The sequence below is a fragment of the Gopherus flavomarginatus genome, chromosome 11 (assembly GCF_025201925.1).
Source record: "Gopherus flavomarginatus isolate rGopFla2 chromosome 11, rGopFla2.mat.asm, whole genome shotgun sequence".
Lineage (NCBI taxonomy): Eukaryota > Metazoa > Chordata > Testudines > Testudinidae > Gopherus > Gopherus flavomarginatus.
Genome location: NC_066627.1, coordinates 24,380,936 through 24,403,294, shown reverse-complemented (window position 1 = coordinate 24,403,294; position 22,359 = coordinate 24,380,936). Strand labels below are relative to the sequence as shown.

The following is a 22,359-nucleotide window of genomic DNA, read 5'->3' as shown; positions in this document are numbered from 1 at the left end:
CTGAGAATCTTAAGATTCCTCTCAAAAAAAAAAAACTCCAAGTGTCTTTGGGATTTCCCCTTCCCAATTTTTTTTCTCCATGTGTTAAATTAGTTTCCCTTCTAAATTAGCTTCATACAGATGCATACAGAACCCCTTGACCTTACTCACCATGCACAACACACTTCAAGGGGCCCATTAATGAGGGGAAGGACAGGGTTAAGTAAATCAGCATCAGGGGGAAAATGGTGGAATGTCATTTGGCAAGAGCCTGGATGCGACAAAGCCAGAAAGACAGAGGAGTCCAAGATAACCCCAAAGCTGAGCCACTGAATGACGGAGAGGATAGCAGTATTGTTGCCAGTGATGGAGAGAGACCAGCGAAAAAGTGTTAGCACTGTATTTAAATATTCCCCTACAACAGATTCAATCTTAATATTGAAGCATTGTGAGAAAAAGAATGGACCAAGTTATTTTCTTTGCTCAAGACGAGGGGCATTGAAAAGGTAAATAAACTAAATTTCTACTGTAATAATGTTAGGCATTATTAATGAGGAAGGTTATAATTCATGTTCACAAAAATCAATCTTTACCTGTTAGTGCCCACTAATTATGAAGGAATCAAACATCACTGTCTAGAAAACATGCAAATACCCTGTTGGGTATATTTGTGGGTTTTTTTAGTCCTGGAAAGATCAAATTAAAATTTTGCACTGATCTGCTCACGATTCTTCATGCTCCACTAGGCTTTATGAGTTTTCCCGAATGAGAAAAATATTGAGGCTATATGTGGGGTGCAGTTAAGTGTTTATCTCAAAATGAATTTGTTATGCAGCACATGTTTTGTAAGACAACACAAACCTCAAAATATCCAAGATGATATTCACCATGCTGGTCTGCACACACAGATGGACACACACTTACAGACTGCTATATAATGAGCCATGTAAGTTTCTGAATTCCCATCTGGAATTAAGTGAGGAATCAAACTTGGATGTTGCCTGTCTTTCAGGTAGCAGTGTGGCCTAGGGGGTAGGGTACCAGGGCTGAGATTCAGGAGATATGGGTTCTATTCCTGGCTCCGCCACTACTCTGCTGAGTGACAATGGACAAGTCACTTCCCCTTTCAGTGCTTTCATTTCCCCATCTGTAAAATGTGGGTAATGATTAAGATGACCAGATAGTATGAAAAAGTAGGGACACTTACTTTTTTTGGGAGGGAGAGATGGGGTGAGATAGTTGCCTATGTAAGGCAAAGCCCCTAATATCAGGACAGTCCTGATAATATTGGAACATCTGGTCACCCTAGTAACGATCCTGATCTCCTTTGTGAAGTGCTTTGAGAACTATGGATGAAAAGTACTAGATAAGAGCTAGGTATTACTTATTATTATTATTTTAAAGTCATTAAGAAAAACAAGGCAACTTTTTTTTAAAAATCTCTCCAGGGCCTACTACAAAACCAGTTGCTAAAGGGTGGCTGTACCCAGAGGAAATTGAAACAGAACTGTATCCAGCAGCTCTGATTTTCCTCTTGTACTGCGATAAATCTGGTGTAGCTACTGTGGCGCTGCTCCGAGTCAGGATCCCCATACATACTGGCCCTTCAACACTATTTTCACGTACACGAGGCAGCCTCTTACACAGGTTTCACAGCATGCCCAATGGAATCATTTCTCAATTGATCCTGCTGTCAAAGAAACAAAACGGGAGTTTAGAGCCCAATGCCCATTGCAAGTCAATGCGAACTGGGCACCATATCTCACCCTAGAACACTGCCCTTCGTTCTCCCAGCCCAGACTGCAGGGATACAGCGCTGGGTTCTTACCTCTGTAGACTCTTCCTGCTCATTGATTACGAGGAAGGCATCCTCAGTAGCTTGGCGCTTTGCGTCTGCAATGGTTTGTTCCATGCGGGCCCTCTCAGATGCAATCATTTCAAATGCCTTCTGCTCTGCCTCGGCCACAGCTTTCTGCACCTCAGACATGGCCTGGCGCTTCACCTCATTCACGGCTTCTTCTGGAAGAAAACAACAGCCTCATCAACCAGCCTCGCAGGCAGAACAAGCCTTGAACAAAGATGACCGAGTGAGATTGGGAAGGAAAATCCCCCTTGGGCAGCACTATTCAATGTTAGGGTGGATACACTAAAGAGACAATAAGCAGATAAGAACATTGCTCGTGCCAATGAGCCTCACCCCTGAGCTGAAGAGACAGCCTCTAGGGAGAGAGGGGAGTCCAGTAGCCACAGGCAAGTCAATCCATGGCCACTCTGCTGAGGCTGACAACAAGGGTTAGTGCCTACTTAGTGCCAACTGTCATGATGCTTACTAGGATAAGCCTACCTACTGGGAAACAGTCTAAATCCACCATCTGGTTCTACACAGCCGTCTGATCAGCCCTGATGCCAACTGCATCTGGTCATTAGCCTATCAACCTGCAGTCACTGAAAACCAAGAGTATTGGAAATCCAGGCAGGAGTAGATTAAGAGTAGGCAAAAAAAAAAAAAAAAAAAAAAAAAAAAAAGGGCTAAAAACACCCTGCAGATTGAAGGCCCAAGAAATGGAGGGACCCAGACTAGTTTAGATGAAATGGTGCTGGGTTACATTGCAGTGGGATTTGTTTCCCCAATGTATTAACTCCAAACCTCTACACTGGACTGTTGGGTGGATCAAGTTCAGACCTACATTTTCCCAAGTGCGTCTCCAACAGCTTCCCAGACTGTCTCCCCAGGCATATGTACTTCTGGGCTGGGCATGCACTGACTGTGGCACGCAAACTCCCAAACTGCACACACGCATCAAGCATGCGCTCAACTCAGGTGCATGCATCTTTGCAAATCTAGGTCAGCGTATAACCAGCCAGCCAGGGAAGGAACAGCACATTCAAGATGCTTTTTTACAAGCATGACTTTGCATCTGGCCCTGTGTCCCATCTGCATTTATCTTAAGCTTGTGGTAACTCTGTCCAGTGACCATCTACAAATACTTACCAGCTTTTTTCCATATCTCTTCAGTAACATAGCCCGTCCCTGACCTGCTGCTGAAGTCCCGCTGGGAATCTGTGGAAACAAGGAATGCACTGACGGATCAGCAGTGTCTCCTCTCCCTGAATTATTTTGCTTAAACGCCATTCCAAACCCTGTAGGAAAGCTATGAGAACCTGCAGCCAGTGTCTATAAACCTAGCTAAAGCACCAAGGGACGACGATAGGCTTAATAGCTAAAACCCAAGCAAGTGATTTCTGCAGCTAAGACCATTCATCAAATGGCAAGATGATAAATGAACTTTTAATTAGCGTCCTGCATGATTTATTGCACAGTGTAATCCACTTCCATCTTCTGATACTTTATAATCACAGGCTATAGTTATAAATATACCTCATCAAACATCTGCTATGTGCAATGACTGTGAAGATCAATCTATACTAACCATGTATTACATTAAATAAAGCGCTTTTCATTTTCAAATATCCCAAAGACAGTTAACTCACAGACTAAAACTGAAATACAAACTGTGCATCTCTTAAAGCTATAGGTGTACAGACAACACGCCCAATACTACATAAGCTCAGTGAGATCAAATGTGACAGATGCTGGTAAACAGTATCTCTATTTGGTATCATGTGATCTCAGCCGTTTAAAATATATTTCCATTGGAAAGGTTTTAGAAATCCAGTAGTATGGCTTTTATACACAATCTTTTCTGGTATTTTTTATTTAAAGTATGTTTTTCTAAAGGTTCACATGACTTCAGAAAAATTAAACTAAACTAAGTCAAAGGGTAATGGAAGAGGCAGAAATATCAGAGTTTGTTGTTCCATAGGTTCTTACAAAACTGTGCAATGTACACACCAGCTATTACACTGACTTGGAGGTTTTTGATCTAACTGCACCCTCTAGCTTAAAACCACTGGTATCACAGTCCTTGATATTACATCCTATTAAAGGAGAACTCCACAAGATTCCTGCTCTTTTAAGCCATTTTTAACACCTTGGTGCTGTAGCTACTACCTTACTCTTGAGCAGCTTTAAAAGGCTGTTGTGTTCTGAGAAGCAACGACGTTCAATGGTACTCCCTGTACCGAACAGATCTGCTCCCTGGGTGTATTCATTACCATCTGCTGACTCCAGTGACTTTTTACCACTTTATTGCTCCATTAGAATCAACATGGATAAGACAGAGGGAGCTGGGTTCTGTCTCTTTTGTGAGGTCAACAGAATTGTTTGCTAGGTTCTAGTTGGTTAAACCTGTAAAAACTCAACTGAAGGCAACAGGGTTGCACAGGTGTCCCTGAGGGAATCATTTGTCCTGCAGCATCTTTATTACCTATGGCAAAGAAATGAATGAATGAGTCCAGCTTGACTCTCAGAGCCCCAGGTAAGTCTGTAGGGCAGGCAGGTAGAGAAAACAAAAAACAACACATGTTTTAACTTGTAATTTAAGTGCCTGTGATCTGGAATTTGAGTGACAAACAGAACTCCACAGTGCTATTTTTAAGGGTCGAGTAGAACAGAGCAGAATAATAATTCCTGGCATACCATTAAAGACTGTACTTCCAATGTACTAAGAGGGGCCATTCATAGGGCATACTTTCCTCATAACTTTAAATGGATTGAATGACAATGATTTCTTCCTAAAGAAAACCTGCTTCTAAAACAAAGCCTACAGTTCCTTGGCACCTTCAGAGCTATCATGGTGCCAATTAGTACTGATTTTATAATTATGGCTGCAACCATTCTACACTCTATTCTCGGTCCTCTTCCCCCCAAAATATTTCCAAAGAGAAACTTCTATAGAGAAATTTTAATTTTTGCAAAGTTTGGGGGAAGCTGCTAAAGTCATTTCAGAACTACAGGCAGCTACAAGTTCACCATGCTTCCAATAACAATTTTTTAAAAAGAGCATTCACTATTTTTGGGGTGCACCTAAAACGCAACATCAACTTGGTTTTCAAGTTTCAGATCTATGTGATACTCTCAAAGTAGGGCAACGGCTAGTCTGGAGAAACCCTTTCAGTCTCAGACCGTAAGAACAACTTATTCATCCTCCAGTCACTCACTGATCATGTAAGTTTCAGAGCACTTGATCCAACCAGATGTTGCCATGAAACATTTCACATTCCACTGCTTTTAGATCTGATACATTAGATGAACCAAAGGGCCCTGTTTCTAAGTCTCTAGGTTTAAATCTCCCTCAAATCTGGAGGACACTGCTGTGGAACCACAGCCTCAGACAAGCAGCCCTGCAACAACGTGGCAGCAGTTGGCTCCCTCTCCTACCACTGCTGATGGAGTCAGAGCTCCCGGGACTGTGCTGCCTCGAGATGAATTCACTCCCTCCCTTCCTTGTCTCTGCACTCTCGCTGCACCGCCTCTTCCAGTAGTTGAGCTCCTCCCGGTCAGCCTCCTGACAGCGCCGCAGAACAGCCATGGAGCGCCTAGTCTTCTCCACCATTTCCATGATGCAATTCAAAGCCTGTTAGGGGGGAAAGGTGAATTTTCAGAACTGGTTTCCGATGCCTGTTTCTTTGGCATTCTCTAGGGCAGAGAATGGTTTCTTAGTGGAAGATGCCAATTTGAGAGCATACTTCACAACAACAGGCCCAGCCTGCTTATGTAGACCAAAGAACGCAGAATCATTTGAATGCATGGGGAAATCAGGGACATTCGAAGACCCGGTGACATAAAGCAGAACATTCTGTCAACAGCTTAGATTTTTCTTGTTAAAGTATTATTCAAATGAGTCCTGCTTTAGCATTATCAGATCCATGATAGCAGGTTCCTATTTGACTCCTTATTCTTTACTATATATCTACAGGTAAGACTAGGGACCTGTCCCTGTTTAGACCAATTATTGGCACAATTTCAACCACTGGAAGGTATTTGATATGTTCAGAGGGCCAGGAAAAAAGAAATAATATCAGCTACTCTCCCACAATTATTGTTCAAAAATAGTTTTTATTCATTCCCCTGACATTTGATGGAGAGCCCCATTTTGAAACAGTGTGGGACAGAATTAGTGAGAAATTTCCCTTTATTGGTCTGCAGCTCTAATCAAGTCACTGATTTACAGAAGTGAAATTTCAAAACAATTTCTGGCTCTTTCACATCAGCCATGTGAAAGAGGGCTGAAATCTGACACTCTTCCTGAAAAGGTTAACAAAGAGCATACTGTATTCTAAATTTCTATCCAACTCCCATCATCTGGAGCTGCACAGAAAACAGAGGGGAATGCAGTGTGTACTCAGTGATTCTCCATCGGCCAGTTAGATTGACTTTGCCTTAGGGACAAAGACAGTTGTCAGCAGGGATCCTAGTTTTCCCATGATAAAAAACTGCAAAGTTCTCCGATAAAACAAACAAACATAAAAATCCACGTTTTTCTGTGATTAAAATGAAACATTGAACTTTAGTCTCCCTAACCACAATACATAAGTTATCAGTTGAACACAATGTTTTATTTACAATTTTTAAGCAAAGTTCGAAACCTACAAGCCTCATCAATCATTATAATAAAATAAATTAACAGAATTGCTCTCCGGCTGCCAGTAGCTTCGCACACCGCCCCAGAATACATTCCAGGCCCCCCTCCCGCCAATGGGCATACCCTCAGTTTGAGAATTTCTGGAACAAGTGATACTGCTATTTTCAGTAAAATGTAGTGAATAGTTAATACATGTTTTTAGTTTTTCACAAAATGTAAAAACTAAAGATTCTCTGTAAAAACGCAAATTATGCATTTTTCTGCAGCAAATGGATTTCTCTGATCCCTGCTGTCAGTAGCTAGCCATATCCCAGCCGTAGGATTTAGGAAATGCTTTAACTTTGATATCAGCTCTCCTCTCACAACACAATTTTATCACAATTCTGTTATATCCAAGGATCAATTTGAAAAGCCTTTAGTAGTTTTTGTTGACTTCATGGAGTCCCAGAATTCAGGATTAGAATCAGAAGAATGAACAGTATTTTGGAGTAAACTTCCAGCCAGGCCTCTGTCCAGCCTCCACTTGTGCACATGTAAAATTATCCCACAATTTGGTCAGCACTTTGTAGATGAAAACACCTGTTAAAATGCTAATATTTGTACGTAGACTCGAAACAGTCTTGTACCTGTACGTGCATGCAAGCGGTAGTACTGGGTCCAATTGGTTTTGCAGGTGCCATGGTTACTAATTGAGCTCACAGAGGCATTAGCTTATTTAAAGGTCATAAACAAGTATTCACAGACATTTGTGCCTGCCAAATGCAGGTTAACCCCCAGGTGAATGTATGTTACAGATTCCCCTGTGCCTGACCCACAGAGGGTATGAGACTGTTACAGACTCAGCTACCGAACTTTTGCTCAAGCTGCAGTAGTTCTGGAGGTCCCATGTTCGATCCCCACAATGCCAAGCAAGATGACAGCTGTCACAAAGACACAATTTTGTGCCACCTGTCCATGTCACAAGTAGCCCTTCGTTTCCAAACACACCAAGAAGATAGCAATGCCCTCGCTCTACTTAACATTGCATTATCAACAGCAGCAAAAAAAAGGTCTTTGTTCTTCTTTAGCTAGCAATAGCAATTACAATGTCTTTACATTACACTGCAGTTTCCATGAAAATATATTGCCTCCTGCGGTTTCCTTACCTGCAGGATGCTCTGCGCCCCTTCGACTGTCTTCACAGCACAAAGACATTTACTTCGTCTTAGCCAAAACCCAGATTATCACAGGAGATCATAGACTTGTTACAGAAAATTCGGCAGCAGTTTTAAAATGTTTTTAGTGCACACTAAACCAGGCCACTCAGAAAATGCTGATTTGGCACCACCTATGACCCAGTCATGTAAAATGAAGCAGCTGGCGGTTTGGTTGCTGGGCCCTCAAAGGATTTTTTTTTTTTTTTTTAGGTTCCTTACGTGATCGAGATGCTTCCACTCATCAGCCCACTCTCTCTCTGTTAAGCGATGGTCCACGAGCTCATCCTGATAGCCTCCATTTAAACCTGTTATGAATTACACCCAAAATTAGGACCGGACAGGATGATTTCTTCCATTAGACTTTACCACACTTTCAAATTGTGGTCTGGTAGCTCCAGCCAGCAGATAACAAATAAGGCTCGTTAAACTGAAAAAAATGTATGTTTCAATAGTGAAGAGCAGTGGCGTGGAAAAGAGAAAAACCTTGATTTGAGCAAGTATTTTTTCCCTTTAATCCCAAACGCATGTACTTTCTATGAAACTAGTCTCTGGGAACATGGCTACACTGCAGCTAATCACCTGAGTCCAAGCCCACCAGACCTTCTGGGGGTAAGCTTTGGTGGCTAGCCCAAGCTACAGTGTAAACACTGCTACTTCAGTGCGGTAGCTTGCGCAGAGTTAAGACAAGTCTGTCTATCCATGCTGGGAGGCACACTCCCCATTGCAGTGCAGGACGTACCCTCTATTGCCTACAGCAAGAGGGACCACTCGGACGACAACAGATAGCTCCACTTACGCAGTATTCTAAAGAGCTCCTGCAACTGGTTGTTAAGATACAGCTGCCCCACCCCGCACAGGTTCATCTGCCTATAGAAAACGATTTCCGGCAATATGCATTTTATTGGCAGATCTCCTCAGTATGCTGCCCAGCTGTGTACTGGACCATTCCATAGAAGTGCTAGCATGACAGATTTGGCAAGATGACGTATGGGACAGAGACGGGGCCATGGCTCTCTTACCGAGATTGCTATGTCTGTCGCGCATATCCCTCTGTTCCAAGAGCTTGTTGGGGTCTCTGTACAGGTGGGAAGTTGCGATGTCTTCCAAGGTGTAGTGCTGGAGTGGAGGTGGGGTTGGATGGAACTGCCCAGCAGGATTCATGAGGGGGAGAGCCAGGGCAGGGCTGTGCCGCGGAGCTGGACTAATGGTGCACACTCTCTTGGCTGGCGGCTCCGACGGGAGGGGGTCTCTCTCAAAACTGTTTTCTTCTCTTCTGCAAAGAAGCCAAAAGAGGTGAATTTCTGTCAGCACTAAGAACATATTCAGAAAGGGAAAGGGATGAACTCAGCCGTCCAGAGAGAGAAACAGATTTCAGACCAGGACTCTGGGCAGCAGCACTTAGCAGGAACAAGCTGGGAAGGCAAAACAAATGTATTACACTTGAAAAAGCCCAAAACACAACTACAGGACACACTGCCATTGGGGGGTGGGGGGGAGAGCTGAGAGGATGTTAATTTAAATTATTTCCAGTTGCTCTTCTCTAAACTCCAGGCCCATCCTATGTAATTACACATAAAACTTTATCCAAAATGCAATTAGCAAAGCTTAAAATAGACTTCCAAAACATACCCATCCCTGACCCCCGTATCTCCTCCAGAACAGCCTCTTGTTCCCTACGCACTCCACTTCCACAGGGAAAGCCTCAGGGAACAGCCACCTCTTGTATTTTAGGCCAGACAGAAGACGACATGCTAGCTTCTAGCCAGCGAGGCACTCTCAGGCAGACCGCTTGATAGCGTATCAGTGCCTGAAGAAAACCCTGTGAAGCCTCATAAGCACATCATTCTCTTGGAGTATTTTTATGGAGCCATGTTGGACACAGAAGTGAGAGTGAATTAGAGGTGTCATTAACTGTGAATGAGAGTTTGAACAGACCATATGGCTTAACACAGGGCAAGAACAACATCCTCCCGCGGCATTAGATTTCACTTTGACTTAACCGCTCCAGGAACAGGGCCACTACCTAAAAAGTGAACTGAACATGCAGTTCCCTTTACCTGTCTGGACTATGTCTCTTCCCATTTCCATTCACCTCCATCAGCAGCTCAGAGGAGTCGGCTGGGGACGTGGTGTTTGTGTTCAGCAGGATGTGCTCATGCTGGGCCAGGTACTGGGAAGGTGTTTGCTTGGCAGCCCGGGCACAGTGCAGCAGCTCTCTCTGCAGCAAGGGAAGGTTGGCCTGGAAAACAGGTCGCACTGCATTGCAGTTTTAGTTTGTAAAGTCTGACAGCAGTGTCGATTCCGTCTGTCTACTTGACTCTAATTATCTGTCAAAATGGCACGACTAGCGTCCACAGTTTAAAATTAACAGTGTCTGTGCTATAGCCTTGCTGTGCATTAAAAAGGCACCGTATGATGTTTGTATATGTGACACGTGCGTATGTGAAAAAATTGTTCTCTCAAGCAGCGAGGGCCTGAAACGAGTTGCGTTAGGAAACAAAACGTTACACAATAATCTTCCTTGTGATTCCAGCATCTTGACTATTTCAGGGCCCTGCAAATCTGAAAGCAAGGCCTGATTAGATCACTGCTGAATTTAGTTCTGTTTTATTTTTCTGACACACAAATAGATAGGATAGGCCTTAATACGCTGTTAGGGCTATCCCAGGTTGCTGTATAAACAAACATTTAGAACATACGTTTTATGCCTTTAGTGCATCTCTAATGAAAAGATGACAGCATTCAACATTACATATCAATTACCGATTTGTTTTGGTGGAGTGCATAATTTCTCTGAAGCCTCAGAAACTCCCTTCTCTAAGCATTTGTATTTCCTCTGTTCAATACATGCCCAGCTGGTCTGCTGAAATTAGTTATGGAGTAAACAAGAAATAAATTGTGATACTTGGAGTTAAAGAGAATGTGTGGAAAAATGAGATTATGCTAAGAAATGTGTCAGGAAATTCAGTCATCTCCTTCAGATGCAATCAGCCCAGGGGAAATGGACAATACAGGATCTTTAATGATGTCCATGACAAAGTCACACTTTCCCTCTGAGCTGGTCATATTAGGTCAACATGACTGTATAATATTGTGGTCTGTCTTCCAGCAACTTAAGTGTAATTGCTCTGATGAGTTTCCGGTTTACTGGTTCCCAGCAATTGCACAGCTGCCAAACAACATGTTAGCGAGACTCTGCAGTTTCACCATCACCTTCAGAAATGGAATCACAAAGGGACGAAGAGGGAAGTTGGTGGCCTCTTGTAGCTTGCAGTGGAATTCCTCAATTGTCACTGTAGAGTTCTGTAAAAAGAAGCAAAATGAAACTCCATCTTCTGCATAATTTAATCCTTAAAATAAATTCTGTGTGAAGAAGGAAACCAGTGAAACTTGAAGTTAGCCTTTCCATTTGGCACGTGGGATCAATAATGTTTGCACCACATTTTAGTCAGCAGCACCTTATCTCCTAACTGGCCTATCAGTCCATTGAGCAGAGGATGACTGAAAGACTTCTCAAATCCATGAAACGTACTCCACAACCCAAAGGACAATAGAAATTGCTTGAGTTCTGTGGAAGCACCATAGTGATTTCAAACATGGCTTTAAAGAATTGGTTGGAAACACTGATTGGGTACCAATCCCTTCTACTCTGTAGGTAAAAATGCCTGCATGCGCTATAATCATTTCTAACACTTGCATAAATACAAATCCTAATGCACACGCAGGTGTGTATCGAGCAAGCCATGGGTTTTGCACCAGCATTGTATTCTAATACTTACGCAGGTGTTAAGACCATTGAAAGAGTCTGCACAGGTGTTGACAAATTTGTATAGTGCATGCAAGTACATGCACACACGTGAACATGAAGGACACTGAAACTTCAGCCTTCATTTGCTAAGGCTAATTTTCAACACTTATGAGAGTTTAGCACTATTTTCATTTGCTCTCCTAGTGTATCTAATTAAATGATGTGGAGCAGCCCAAACCTGGCATTAAGAGCAAATAGCCATTAATACACATCATGTGTTCTGCTACGTATCCCATCAGAAGCATTTTGTGTGTCATGAGGCTCTCCGCTCACTGGAGGCTTAGAATTTACCTTTTTCTAAAATAGTGACTGAATCAGTGAATTTACAGCAGCTATCCCTGTACAGTGGTAGCCAGAAGACCCCAGGATTTGCCAGAGATCTTTTTCCTTATCTTTAGGAGCATATGCATTCAACCAGTCAGCCACATACTGAACAGTTACAGAAAATACCATGGTGGCCTGTATAGATCAAACTTAGCACTTACACCACCACTTTTTCAGAACACCGCATCAAACATCAATCCATTCTCACCACAGGCCCGCCCGCGAAGCAGAGAAACATTATCGGTTTTCCCCAAGGCCACACAGCAAGTCAGTGGCAGAGCCTGAACTTGTGAGTTCCTGACTCTCTCCCCTCTGCACATTCCTTCAAACCGCACTGCCTCATGCAGCAAGGAAATACTAAGTTTGACCACACTGAAGCCATGACAGTATTTAACAAATGGTGTGTCAAACTGGCATTTCCTTCATTTGGAAGCAGATTAGAGCAAAATCCATCAGCAGCCAGAGTCAGGAAAATTAGGAATTCTTTGTGTTCCAGAGGGTTACAAAAAGACACAAGCAGGAGACTGTTTATCTAGCAAAAAATAACACGCACTTCTCAGTTGCAAGGAAGCTCTATCTGCAAGAGGAGGCTGAGGAGAGTACGTTCGGGACCCTTTAGCAGATGATTTATATCATAGGAAATTACTGTTTTGAAAAAAATCAAACCTGCTACTCTACTTTCAGTTAGAATAAAACATACACCAGGCCTGTGATTTGTAAGGTAGGAATTTTAGCCCAAAGCCCTCTGGATTTCATGGAGCTTAGTGGTGTCCAGCTAGTAGCTGAAGAGAAATACAGATGAGATTCCACAGCTTATTGAAGCCAAATGAAGATGATGAAAAACAGAAAAGTTATGAGACAGGGTAAACATTATTAAAAAGTTTAGTAAACTTGGTAAATAGCTTTCCCATAAGCCACAAATGCATAGTGTTGTGCAATAGATACACATCGGCTGCCAGATTCCCATCACTAGTAGAACTCTGGCCCACCAGAAAAGCCCCAACGGCCATTTGAGAGGCTTTGGGTTTGGGCAGCTTCCAGGACTCCATTTGATAGTGCTTACCACTAGTGCTAGGACGAGAGTCCGGACCTTCTCCCCGATCTCTGGTGAAATGTCATTGCCAAACTGCTGAAGGGTGGTAAGGAAGCGCTTGAGTTTGCTGAGCTGCCGGGCCCCACAGGTTGCTGGGAGTTGCTGATTGGTCAGTGAGGATGAAGATGATGAGGCAGGACCATTGCTGAATCTTTGGGGTGGAGAGGGTGCCCCATTCAGCGTGGGGGGAGAATGGTTAATCCCATTGGGCACTGAAATGCAGAGCCAAACCAAAATGTAAGCACCAGTGACCACTGCTGCAACATGTTGTAGAAATATTCAAAAAGGGCACACAACAATTCCATGCCGGTTCGAGAGACTCAGAAAATAAAACTGACTAGAAACAGAGCAGAGCATCTCTGAATTGTGGGTTAAAGCAAAAATACAATGTTAAAATGGCCACAATGAGTCTATTTCCTCTACCCCTGTACTTGTTTCTCTAAGTGCTCATGAAAACACAGGACATTTCCTGCTGATGTACTCAAACACAAGGATGCAGGCACAGCTTTGTTGAATGGCATTTATACCCATTACTTTTCAGCACTCTCACCTTTCCACTTCTGGTTCTGTTCCAATACGGAAGTTTAAATATTCAGCCTCTTGTAGACCAGCTGTAGCAGTTTGCAGGCCAGATCAGCTGTCCGTAGTTTCTTTTTTAAACCTACCAGACAGCTGTTTTTTAAAATGTTTTTCTCATCTGAATCCTATTGAAATTAAGAGCGTGGATTCTAATAGACTCCCAAGGCCTAGCTTAACTTCCAAAGACATGAAATAAATACTAACAATTAGGGTTAAAAAGAAATGCTTTCTAAATAAATACCTATGGTTGCGATAGCTCTCGAGGAGCTGAGCTTCATAAAGTTTAACAATGTAAGGCAGAATAGTGTCTCACATATAGCTCACGGGCTTAGATATGCTTTAACTCACCCACAAATTATAGGCTGCACACCAGAATTTCTGGGTGACGTTCTCTGCCCTGCATTAAATGATTGCAATGGTCCCTTCTGGTCTTAAAAATTGACAAATTCAAGGTAAATCAATTTTGTTCACTTAGTCCGGAGTCCTGCCAAGCATCTGACAGCACAGATGTTTGCACTCACATGCAGCACTGCTGACATTAAGAGGCCTTTGCTGTGGTGCAAAGGTCCATCCAGGTGGATCCTGCTGCAGGATCAGGGCCATGCTGCTACCCAGGGAATTTACATCTGCCTCAGTTTTGCAAGTGTCTGCCGTTTTTGATCTGATAACGTTGGTGACCTTGTTAGTCTATTCCAACATGCTTTCTGACTAAATTAGACTAAGTTGCTGATGTTTAGGGGCTTCAGGAGGGATTTGAAAAATTGTTCAGATCCCGATACAGTTCTTGTGCAATCTGAGGTCCTGTCTGGGAAACGCTGAAAGCAGGCATCAGATTCAGGTCCAAATGCGACCTAAACCATGAATTGCAAAGTGGAAAAGTACATCAGATTCAAAACATATTTTAAGTTAATCCACTGTTTCAAAATTACAGTCCCAATTCTGGACTCCTTGTACACCAACACCCATTATAGTCATTGGGAGTTTTGGCTGAGGAAGTAATACAGGATCAGGCCCCAAAGAGTATAAAAACATTACTGCTCCTCTTTTAAGGGGCACTGTTTGGAGCAGCACTGCAGAAAGGATTCCTAGGACTGCGCTGTCTTTTTGGGATGCTGAAGCACACACACATGTACACATGCACGCAGAGAGAGAAGCAGAGTTAACATGGCTGTTCAAGAAAAACAGATATGACCACTTCATCTTCATTGAAAGAACAGGAAAATCCAGCAATATTTACCAAATTGGACCATGAGAAACAGCCTGGACAAATTATTTATAAACTCAGTATAGTGCAAACTATGGTAAGTTAATAAAAATTATATAAAATTATTGTGTCCTTCTAAAATGAGAGCCTTTCAACTTCAAACGACTACACAAGTAAGACCTTTTCAAATGACGGGAAGGGAAGGATTAGGGCAGTTAAACCGCTCAAGGGCTGCTCAGAGATCTGAGGTTATAAAAGCACCACACACCTGGCATGGCAGTGGAGAAGCGGGGAGACAACCAAAGAAGAATAACCAGAGTCAGTTACCGATTCACAGGAAAGATAAGGACAGAAAAAACATATCAAAGCTTGCTCATGTTCATGATGAATGGGGTGAAAAGGCTGCTACGGAGGGAAAGTACTGCTAGGTATAAGGTAGGTCCATTAACATAGGGAGAGGGAATGAAATTAACGACAACATGCTGAGCTCTTGTTTTAAAGGTGACCTGCAAAGAAAAATAAAAAATGGCTTATGAGTTGTGTGTGTCATTATTATGGGTAAGGAAGATCTGAATGTGTTTTTTAAAATGTATTTTTCTATTTAAAAAATAAAAAGTAAAGAATCTATGGAACATTTAAACACATTCAAAGAAGCCAGACTAGATGATGGGCATTCTATGATATTAGCATGCATGATGCATCCAAGAGAAGCATTTGGGGCAGTGCTAGAAGACTGGATAAAAGCAAATGTCATAATGAATTTCAAGGAGTAGGATCCCGGCAATTATTTTCCCACAATTAACATCTATTCATAGTAAAAAAGAGGGAAAAAAATGCAATAACTAACCATTAGATAAAACTACCATAAGTAATAAGCAAGGGGGTTAGCATGGAGTACTGGGTAGGACACTGGAATGGGAAATCCATGTTCTATTCCTAGCCTTGTTACTGACCTGCTGGGTGAAGTCAGACAAGTCTTTCCCACAGGATCTTTTGTCTGCCTGTTCAGTTTAGATCATCAGTTCTTTGGGACAGGTTACTATGGCGTATGTACAGAGCCATGCTCAGAGGGGCTTGACTTTGGCTGGGGCCTTTAAGCACTACTGGAATATAAATAATGAGACTAATCCTCACCAGACCTACTTCACTGCAATGCTAGTAAAACCTAAGTTAGCAAACGACCAGACCCCAGTAGGATTTTAGCAAAGCATCTGAGACTGTGTGATATATAACCTTACTTGAAAAATTAATTAAAAAATGGTTTAGATAAGACTGAATAGCCATAAAGTAGGATGCCATAAAAAAAAAACAGTGTATCAAAGATGAGGGAGAGGGAAAGTTTGATGGGGTAGTCCAGTGATAAGTATTACAGAATATCTGATTATTCTATTCTGGCAGAGAGGTTAAGCGTAAGTGAAACTCACAGATGACACTAAATTGTGAGGTGTTGCAAACATCAGTGAGGGCAGTAAAATAATACACAGGTAGCTAGAAAGATGAGACGTATGGGCAGAAAAAAGACAGTTACTCACCTTTGTAACTGTTGTTCTTCAAGATGTGTTGCTCATATCTATTCCAGTTAGGCGTGCGCGCGGCGCGTACACGTTCGTCGGAAGATTTTTACCCTAGCAACTCCGGTGGGTCGGCAGGTCACCCCCTGGAATGGCGCCGCTATGGGGCCTGATATATACCCCTGCCGGCCCGTCCACTCCTCAGTTCCTTCTTGCCGGCTACTCCGACAGTGGGGAAGGAGGGCGGGTGTGGAATGGATATGAGCAACACATCTCGAAGAACAACAGTTACAAAGGTGAGTAACCGTCTTTTCTTCTTCGAGTGATTGCTCATATCCATTCCAGTTAGGTGATTCCCAAGCCTTACCTAGGCGGTGGGGTCGGATAGAGATGTCGCAGAGTGTAACATGGTGGAGCCGAAGGCTGCATCATCCCTAGATTGCTGAACCAGGGCGTAGTGGGAAGCGAAGTATGGACAGAAGACCAGGCTGCTGCCCGGTAGATTTCCTGAATGGGCACGTGAGCAAGAAAAGCAGCCGATGAGGCTTGAGCCCTGGTGGAGTGCACAGTCACGTGGCCCTGGGGGGCGTGCGCCAAGTCGTAACAAACGCAGATGCAGGACGTTACCCACGATGAAATCCTCTGTGAGGAGACGGGTAACCCCTTGACACATTCAGCCACTGCAACAAAGAGTTGGGGGGTTTTGCGGAATGGCTTGGTTCGCTCTATGTAAAAAGCGAGCGCCCTACGGACGTCCAGTGAATGTAGCTGCTGCTCCCTGCGAGTTGAATGGGGTTTTGGGAAGAAGACAGGTAGGAAGATCTCCTGGTTAACATGAAAAACTGATACCACCTTGGGGAGAAAGGCTGGGTGCGGTCTCAGCTGCATCTTGTCCCTGTGGAACACAGTATACGGGGGATCTACCATGAGGGCCCGAAGCTCCGAGACTCGTCTCGCTGATGTGATGGCCACCAGGAAAGCGGTTTTCCATGAGAGATAGAGAAGGGAGCAAGTCGCTAATGGTTCAAATGGAGGGGACATGAGCCGGGTCAGAACCAGGTTAAGGTCCCAGGTAGGGGCAGGGCGGCGAACCTGGGGGTAGAGACGCTCCAAGCCCTTAAGGAATCTAGTCACCATAGGGTGAGAGAACACCCAGAGGCCATCCCCCCTAGGTGAAAGGTGGAGATGGCCACCAGGTGAACCCAGGGAGATGATATCGCTAGGCCCTGTTGCTTGAGGGACCAGATGTAGTCTAAGATATTAGCAATGGAGACCTCAGTGGGAAGGAAGTTCCGTTCCGCGCACCAGCAGGTGAAACGCTTCCATTTGGCCGAATAGGTCGCTCTAGTGGAAGGCTTCCTGCTGCCCAGGAGCACCTGCCGCATTGGGGTAGAGCAATGGAGCTCAGACCGGGTAAGCCACTCAGGAGCCATGCCGTGAGGTGGAGTGATTGAAGGTCCGGGTGATGGAGCTTGCCATGGTCCTGAGTGATCAGGTCCACATGAAGGGGCAGAGGGACAGGGTCGGCTATGGAAAGGTCCAGCAGCATGGAGTACTAGTGCTGCCGGGGCCACGCTGGAGCTATCATGATCAAGCGGGCCTTGTCCCTGTGCACCTTCAATAGGACCTTGTGGAAGAGCGGAAACGGTGGAAAGGCATAGAGCAGGTGTGTCGTCCACGGAACAAGGAAGGCGTCCGCCACCGAACCCGGCGAGAGGCCTTGAAAGGAGCAGAACATCTGGCATTTCCTGTTCCCGCAGGATGCGAAAAGGTCCATTTGGGGAAACCCCCACCTCCAGAAGAGCGAAAGATCAACGTCCGGGCGAAGGGACCATTCATGGGAAAGGAAGGACCTGCTGAGATGATCCGTCAGAGTGTTCCGAACCCCCAGGAGAAAGGACACAATGAGGTGAATAGAATGGGCTATACAGAAGTCCCAGAGCTGTAAGGTCTCTTGACACATGGGAGAGGATCTCGTGCCGCCCTGCTTGTTTATATAATACACGGTCGTCGTGTTGTCGGTGAATACCGAGACACAACGACCCTGCAGATGTTGACGGAACGCCTGACAAGCAAGGTGGACCGCTCTCAACTCCCAGACGTTGATGTGGAGGGCTAGCTCGCGAGGTGACCACAGGCTTTGGGTCTGCAGGAGCCCGAGGTGAGCCCTCCAACCCAGGGAGGAGGCATCTGTTGTCAGGGACACCGAGGGTTGAGGCGGATGGAACCGGAGCCCCGCACACACCATGGAAGGGTCCAGCCACCACCGGAGGGAGTCTAAGACGTCCTGGGGAATGGTGACAACCATGTCGATAGAATCTCTGGTCGGACGGTATTGTGCGTTGAGCCAGGACTGGAGGGGTCTTAGGCGGAGTCTTGCATAGTTCATTACGAACGTGCAGGCCGCCATGTGGCCCAGGAGGGTAAGACAGGTACGCACCGAGGTCAGGGGCGCTGCTTGCAATCTCCGTATGATGGCTGCCATAGTTTGGAACCTTGATAGAGGCAGAGAGGCTTTGGCAAGAGTGGAGTCCAGGGTGGCGCCGATAAACTCTATCCTCTGTGTGGGGATTAGCGTCGATTTCTCCACAGTGATCATTAGACCTAGGCTTAAGAAAAAGTTCTTGACAATGTGGACGTGACTGAGGACTTGCGCCTCGGAAGTCCCCCGGATAAGCCAGTCGTCTAGGTATGGGAATATGTGTATACGACTGCAGCGAAGGTGGGCGACGACTACAGCCATACACTTGGTGAACACTCTTGGAGCTGTAGATAGGCCGAACGGGAGGACTGCGAATTGGAAATGTTGTCGGTTGACCACAAACCGGAGGAACCTCCTGTGGGGTGGGAAGATGGCTATATGGAAGTAGGCATCTTGAACGTCGAAGGCGGCCTACCAGTCTCCAGGATCCAAGGATGGGATAATGGTCCCCAGGGAGACCATATGGAACTTCAACTTTACTAGGTATCTGTTGAGTTCCCTCAGATCGAGAATAGGTCTGAGACCTCCCTTCGCCTTGGGGATTAGAAAGTAGTGGGAATAAAACCCCTTGCCTCGCTCGAGCTCGGGAACCTCCTCTATGGCTCCTTTGATGAGGAGCGCTCGCACCTCCTGTAGGAGGAGTTGCTCGTGAGAGGGGTCCCTGAAGAGGGACGAGGGAGGGTTTGAAACAAATTGCAGGTGGTATCCCAGTTCCAGTGTGCGTAAGACCCAGCGGTCCGATGTTAGCTGGAACCACGCAGGGAGGAAAAGGGAAAGACGGTTGGAAAAGGGAGGGGACGGATCCATCAACGAAACTGGTACAACACCCTCGGGTGCACTTTCAAAAGGAAGGTTTTGGCCCGGAAGAAGGCTTGGAGGGGTTCTGGTTCTGGCCTCCTTGGTTGCCAAATTGTCTGCGGCGACAATTCCTGCCTCTCTGTCTGGCGAAGTCTTGCCTCTGCCGGGGATGGGAGTAAGGCCAGTGTTGCTGCTGTGGCTGGAAGGGTCTGCGCTGGATTACGGGTGTATGCATCCCTAAGGAGCGCATAATGACCCTATTGTCTTTTAGGCTTTGCAGCCTCGGGTCAGTTTTGTTGGAAAACAGGCTTTGGCCTTCAAATGGGAGGTCTTGAATGGTATACTGGAGTTCCGGGGGGAGGCCGGAGACCTGCAACCAGGAAATATGGCACACAGTAATGCCAGATGCCAGAGTACGTGCAGCTGAGTCCGCGGTGTCTAGGGAAGCCTGCAAGGAAGTTCTCGTGACCTTTTTGCCCTCTTCGAGGATCGCAAACTCCTGACATGCTTCCTGAGGGAGTAGCTCCTTAACTTTGTCCGCTGCGGCCCAGGTGTTATAGTTGTAGTGGCTAAGGAGGGCCTGCTGACTGGAGATGCGGAGCTGGAGGGCCCCCGCAGAGTAGACCTTTCGGCCGAGTAAGTCCATGCATCTCGCCTCCTTGGATTTTGGGGCTGGGGCCTGCTGACCACACTCCCTCTCGTTCACAGATTGGACGACGAGGGAATAAGGAGGCGGGTGGACATACAAGTACTCATACCCCTTTGAGGGGACCATGTATTTACCTTCCACCCCTCGTGCAGTGGGGGGAACAGAAGCCGGAGACTGCCAGATGGTAGTGGCGTTAGCTTGAATGGTTTTAATAAACGGAAGGGCAACCCTAGTGGGGGCATCCGCTGACAATATGTCCACCACTGGATCTTGTATCTCCGAGACCTCCTTGGCCTGCAGGTTCACGTTCTGTGCAACACGCCTGAGGAGGTCCTAGTGCACCCTAAGGTCAAGTGAAGGCGGGCTGGTAGATGATGTTCCAGCCACAGCCTTGTCCGGGGAGGATGAAGAGGGGAGACCTGGGAGGAGCGGGTCTGCGGAGGGCTCTGCCTGAAGAACTGCGTCCGACTCCACAGGGGGTTCGGGGTCCTGAGGCTGGGACAACCTTTCCTCCACGGGAGGGGGAGGAGGACGGGAAACCGTGGCCTCAGGAACCCTGTGCTCTGAGACATTGGAACGTGAGGGACCAGGATGAAGGCCTTGGGCTTGATGGTATGGCCAAGGCGTCCAGAACCCCCACTGCTGCGGTCCATGCTCTTGAGGCTGGGGCTCAAGGAACAAGGTTGCAGGTACGTCTGTGTCCGGGGCATATAGACTATCTGCCTGAGAGGACACAGACGGCTGGTGGAATGGCTGGGGGGGGAGAGAAGAGACCGAACGAGGCTGGTATGGGTCCCTCGCCCCCGTTGGTGGAGACCTCCTCGGTGCCGGAGACCGGTACCAGGAATCATAACGGTGTCGAGATCACGACTGGGACCTGCCACCAGCTCGGTGCCGGGAGGTCGACCGGGACTACCGACGGCGCGAGTGGCTGCAGGAGTCTCGGTGCCGGTAGTGATGACTAGAACCGGAGCGGTGCCGAGAGTACTGGGAGATGGATCTGCGCCGTGAGTACGACCGGTACCGCCGTGGTGAGCGGTGCCGGGACTGCGAGCAGAGCCTCGATCGAGACCTTCCACGGGACCTGGAGCGGTGCCGGGAACTAGGTGGAGATTGGTGCCGGCCCGCCGACTCCAGGGACGGAGGTCTCATGGCTGCAGGCTTGCCTCTAAACTGAAGAACCCGCACCGGCTGTGCCGGGGGTTGAGGCAGAGCAGACTCGGTCATTGCGATAAGGTCCCTGGCCGAGGAGAATGTTTCTGGCGTAGAGGGGACCGTCAGCTCGACCACGGGTCTCACTGGGGAGCTCTCCAAGACCGGACTCGACGGACCTCTCGGGGCCGGAGTCAACAGTATGACTGGAGTCGGGGCTGCTGCAGGAGTCGGTGCCGGGCGGTCCGCACAAGCTTGCTTCGCAGGAGTAGAGGAAGTCGATGTTCTGCGGTCGGGACCCTGCGCCGGGGAAAGCCGGTGTCGAGGCGTCTTCGCGGTGCTGGCGCGGTTCGGTGCCGGAGTGGTGTCAGGACTCGGTGCCAAGGAAGGAGGATTAAGAGCTGCCTCCATAAGGAGAGTCTTTAAACGATGGTCTCTCTCCTTCTTGGTCCGTGGCTTGAAGGCCTTACAAATGCAGCAATTCTCAGATATGTGTGATTCCCCCAGGCACTTTAGACAGGCGTCGTGGGGATCGCTCGTGGGCATCGGCTTCTTACAGGCCGAGCATGGCTTGAATCCCGGCAAACCGGGCATGAGCCCGGGCACTGGGTGCGGGGAAGGGCTAGAGCCCGAACCCGCTAAACTATACACAATAACTGATTGACAACTATGAACTAATTACTCTATACACTAACGATAACTATATACAACGAGTGAACAAGGGGAAGCTAGGTACGTGGAGGACAGCTATGCCGCGCTCCACAGTTCCAACGACCAACACGGCGGCAAGAAGGAACTGAGGAGCGGATGGGCCAGCAGGGGTATATATCAGGCGCCATAGCGGCACCACTCCAGGGGGCCACCTGCCCCCTGGAGTTGCTAGGGAAAAATCTTCCGACGAACGTGCACGCATGGCGCGCACACCTAACTGGAATGGATATGAGCAATCACTCGAAGAACAGTGAGAATTAACTTTTTTAAAACATGCGCCTAGTGCATTTGGGGAAAGATAATCCTTAACTCAGCTGTTGCATGGAAGGAAGAAAAGTGGAAAGCTGTAATGCTGATAAAGGCTTTGGGGATATAGCAGATGGTACAT

General features: G+C 46.3%; 1 protein-coding gene across 7 annotated transcripts in view; it reads right to left on the bottom strand.

Annotated features, from left to right (window-relative positions):
- Nucleotides 1-22,359, bottom strand: part of CBFA2T2 (CBFA2/RUNX1 partner transcriptional co-repressor 2) — a 113,734-nt gene that overhangs the window by 6,675 nt on the left and 84,700 nt on the right. For 5 of the 7 annotated variants that reach the window (XR_007768455.1, XM_050917347.1, XM_050917350.1 and 2 more), the window contains 8 exons: nt 12,856-13,097; nt 10,874-10,963; nt 9,718-9,899; nt 8,680-8,933; nt 7,880-7,965; nt 5,261-5,456; nt 2,972-3,040; nt 1,808-1,998 (listed from right to left, as the gene is read on the bottom strand). Coding sequence is in view for 6 of the 7 variants with exons in the window: in XM_050917347.1 (XP_050773304.1) it covers nt 1,808-1,998; nt 2,972-3,040; nt 5,261-5,456; nt 7,880-7,965; nt 8,680-8,933; nt 9,718-9,899; nt 10,874-10,963; nt 12,856-13,097 (1,310 nt within the window). In the remaining variant the exon portion in view is untranslated. Of the gene's footprint in view, nt 1-1,428; nt 1,670-1,807; nt 1,999-2,971; nt 3,041-5,260; nt 5,457-7,879; nt 7,966-8,679; nt 8,934-9,717; nt 9,900-10,873; nt 10,964-12,855; nt 13,098-22,359 lie in introns of those variants that run through there. The other 2 variants (XM_050917353.1, XM_050917348.1) reach the window with 2 other exon arrangements.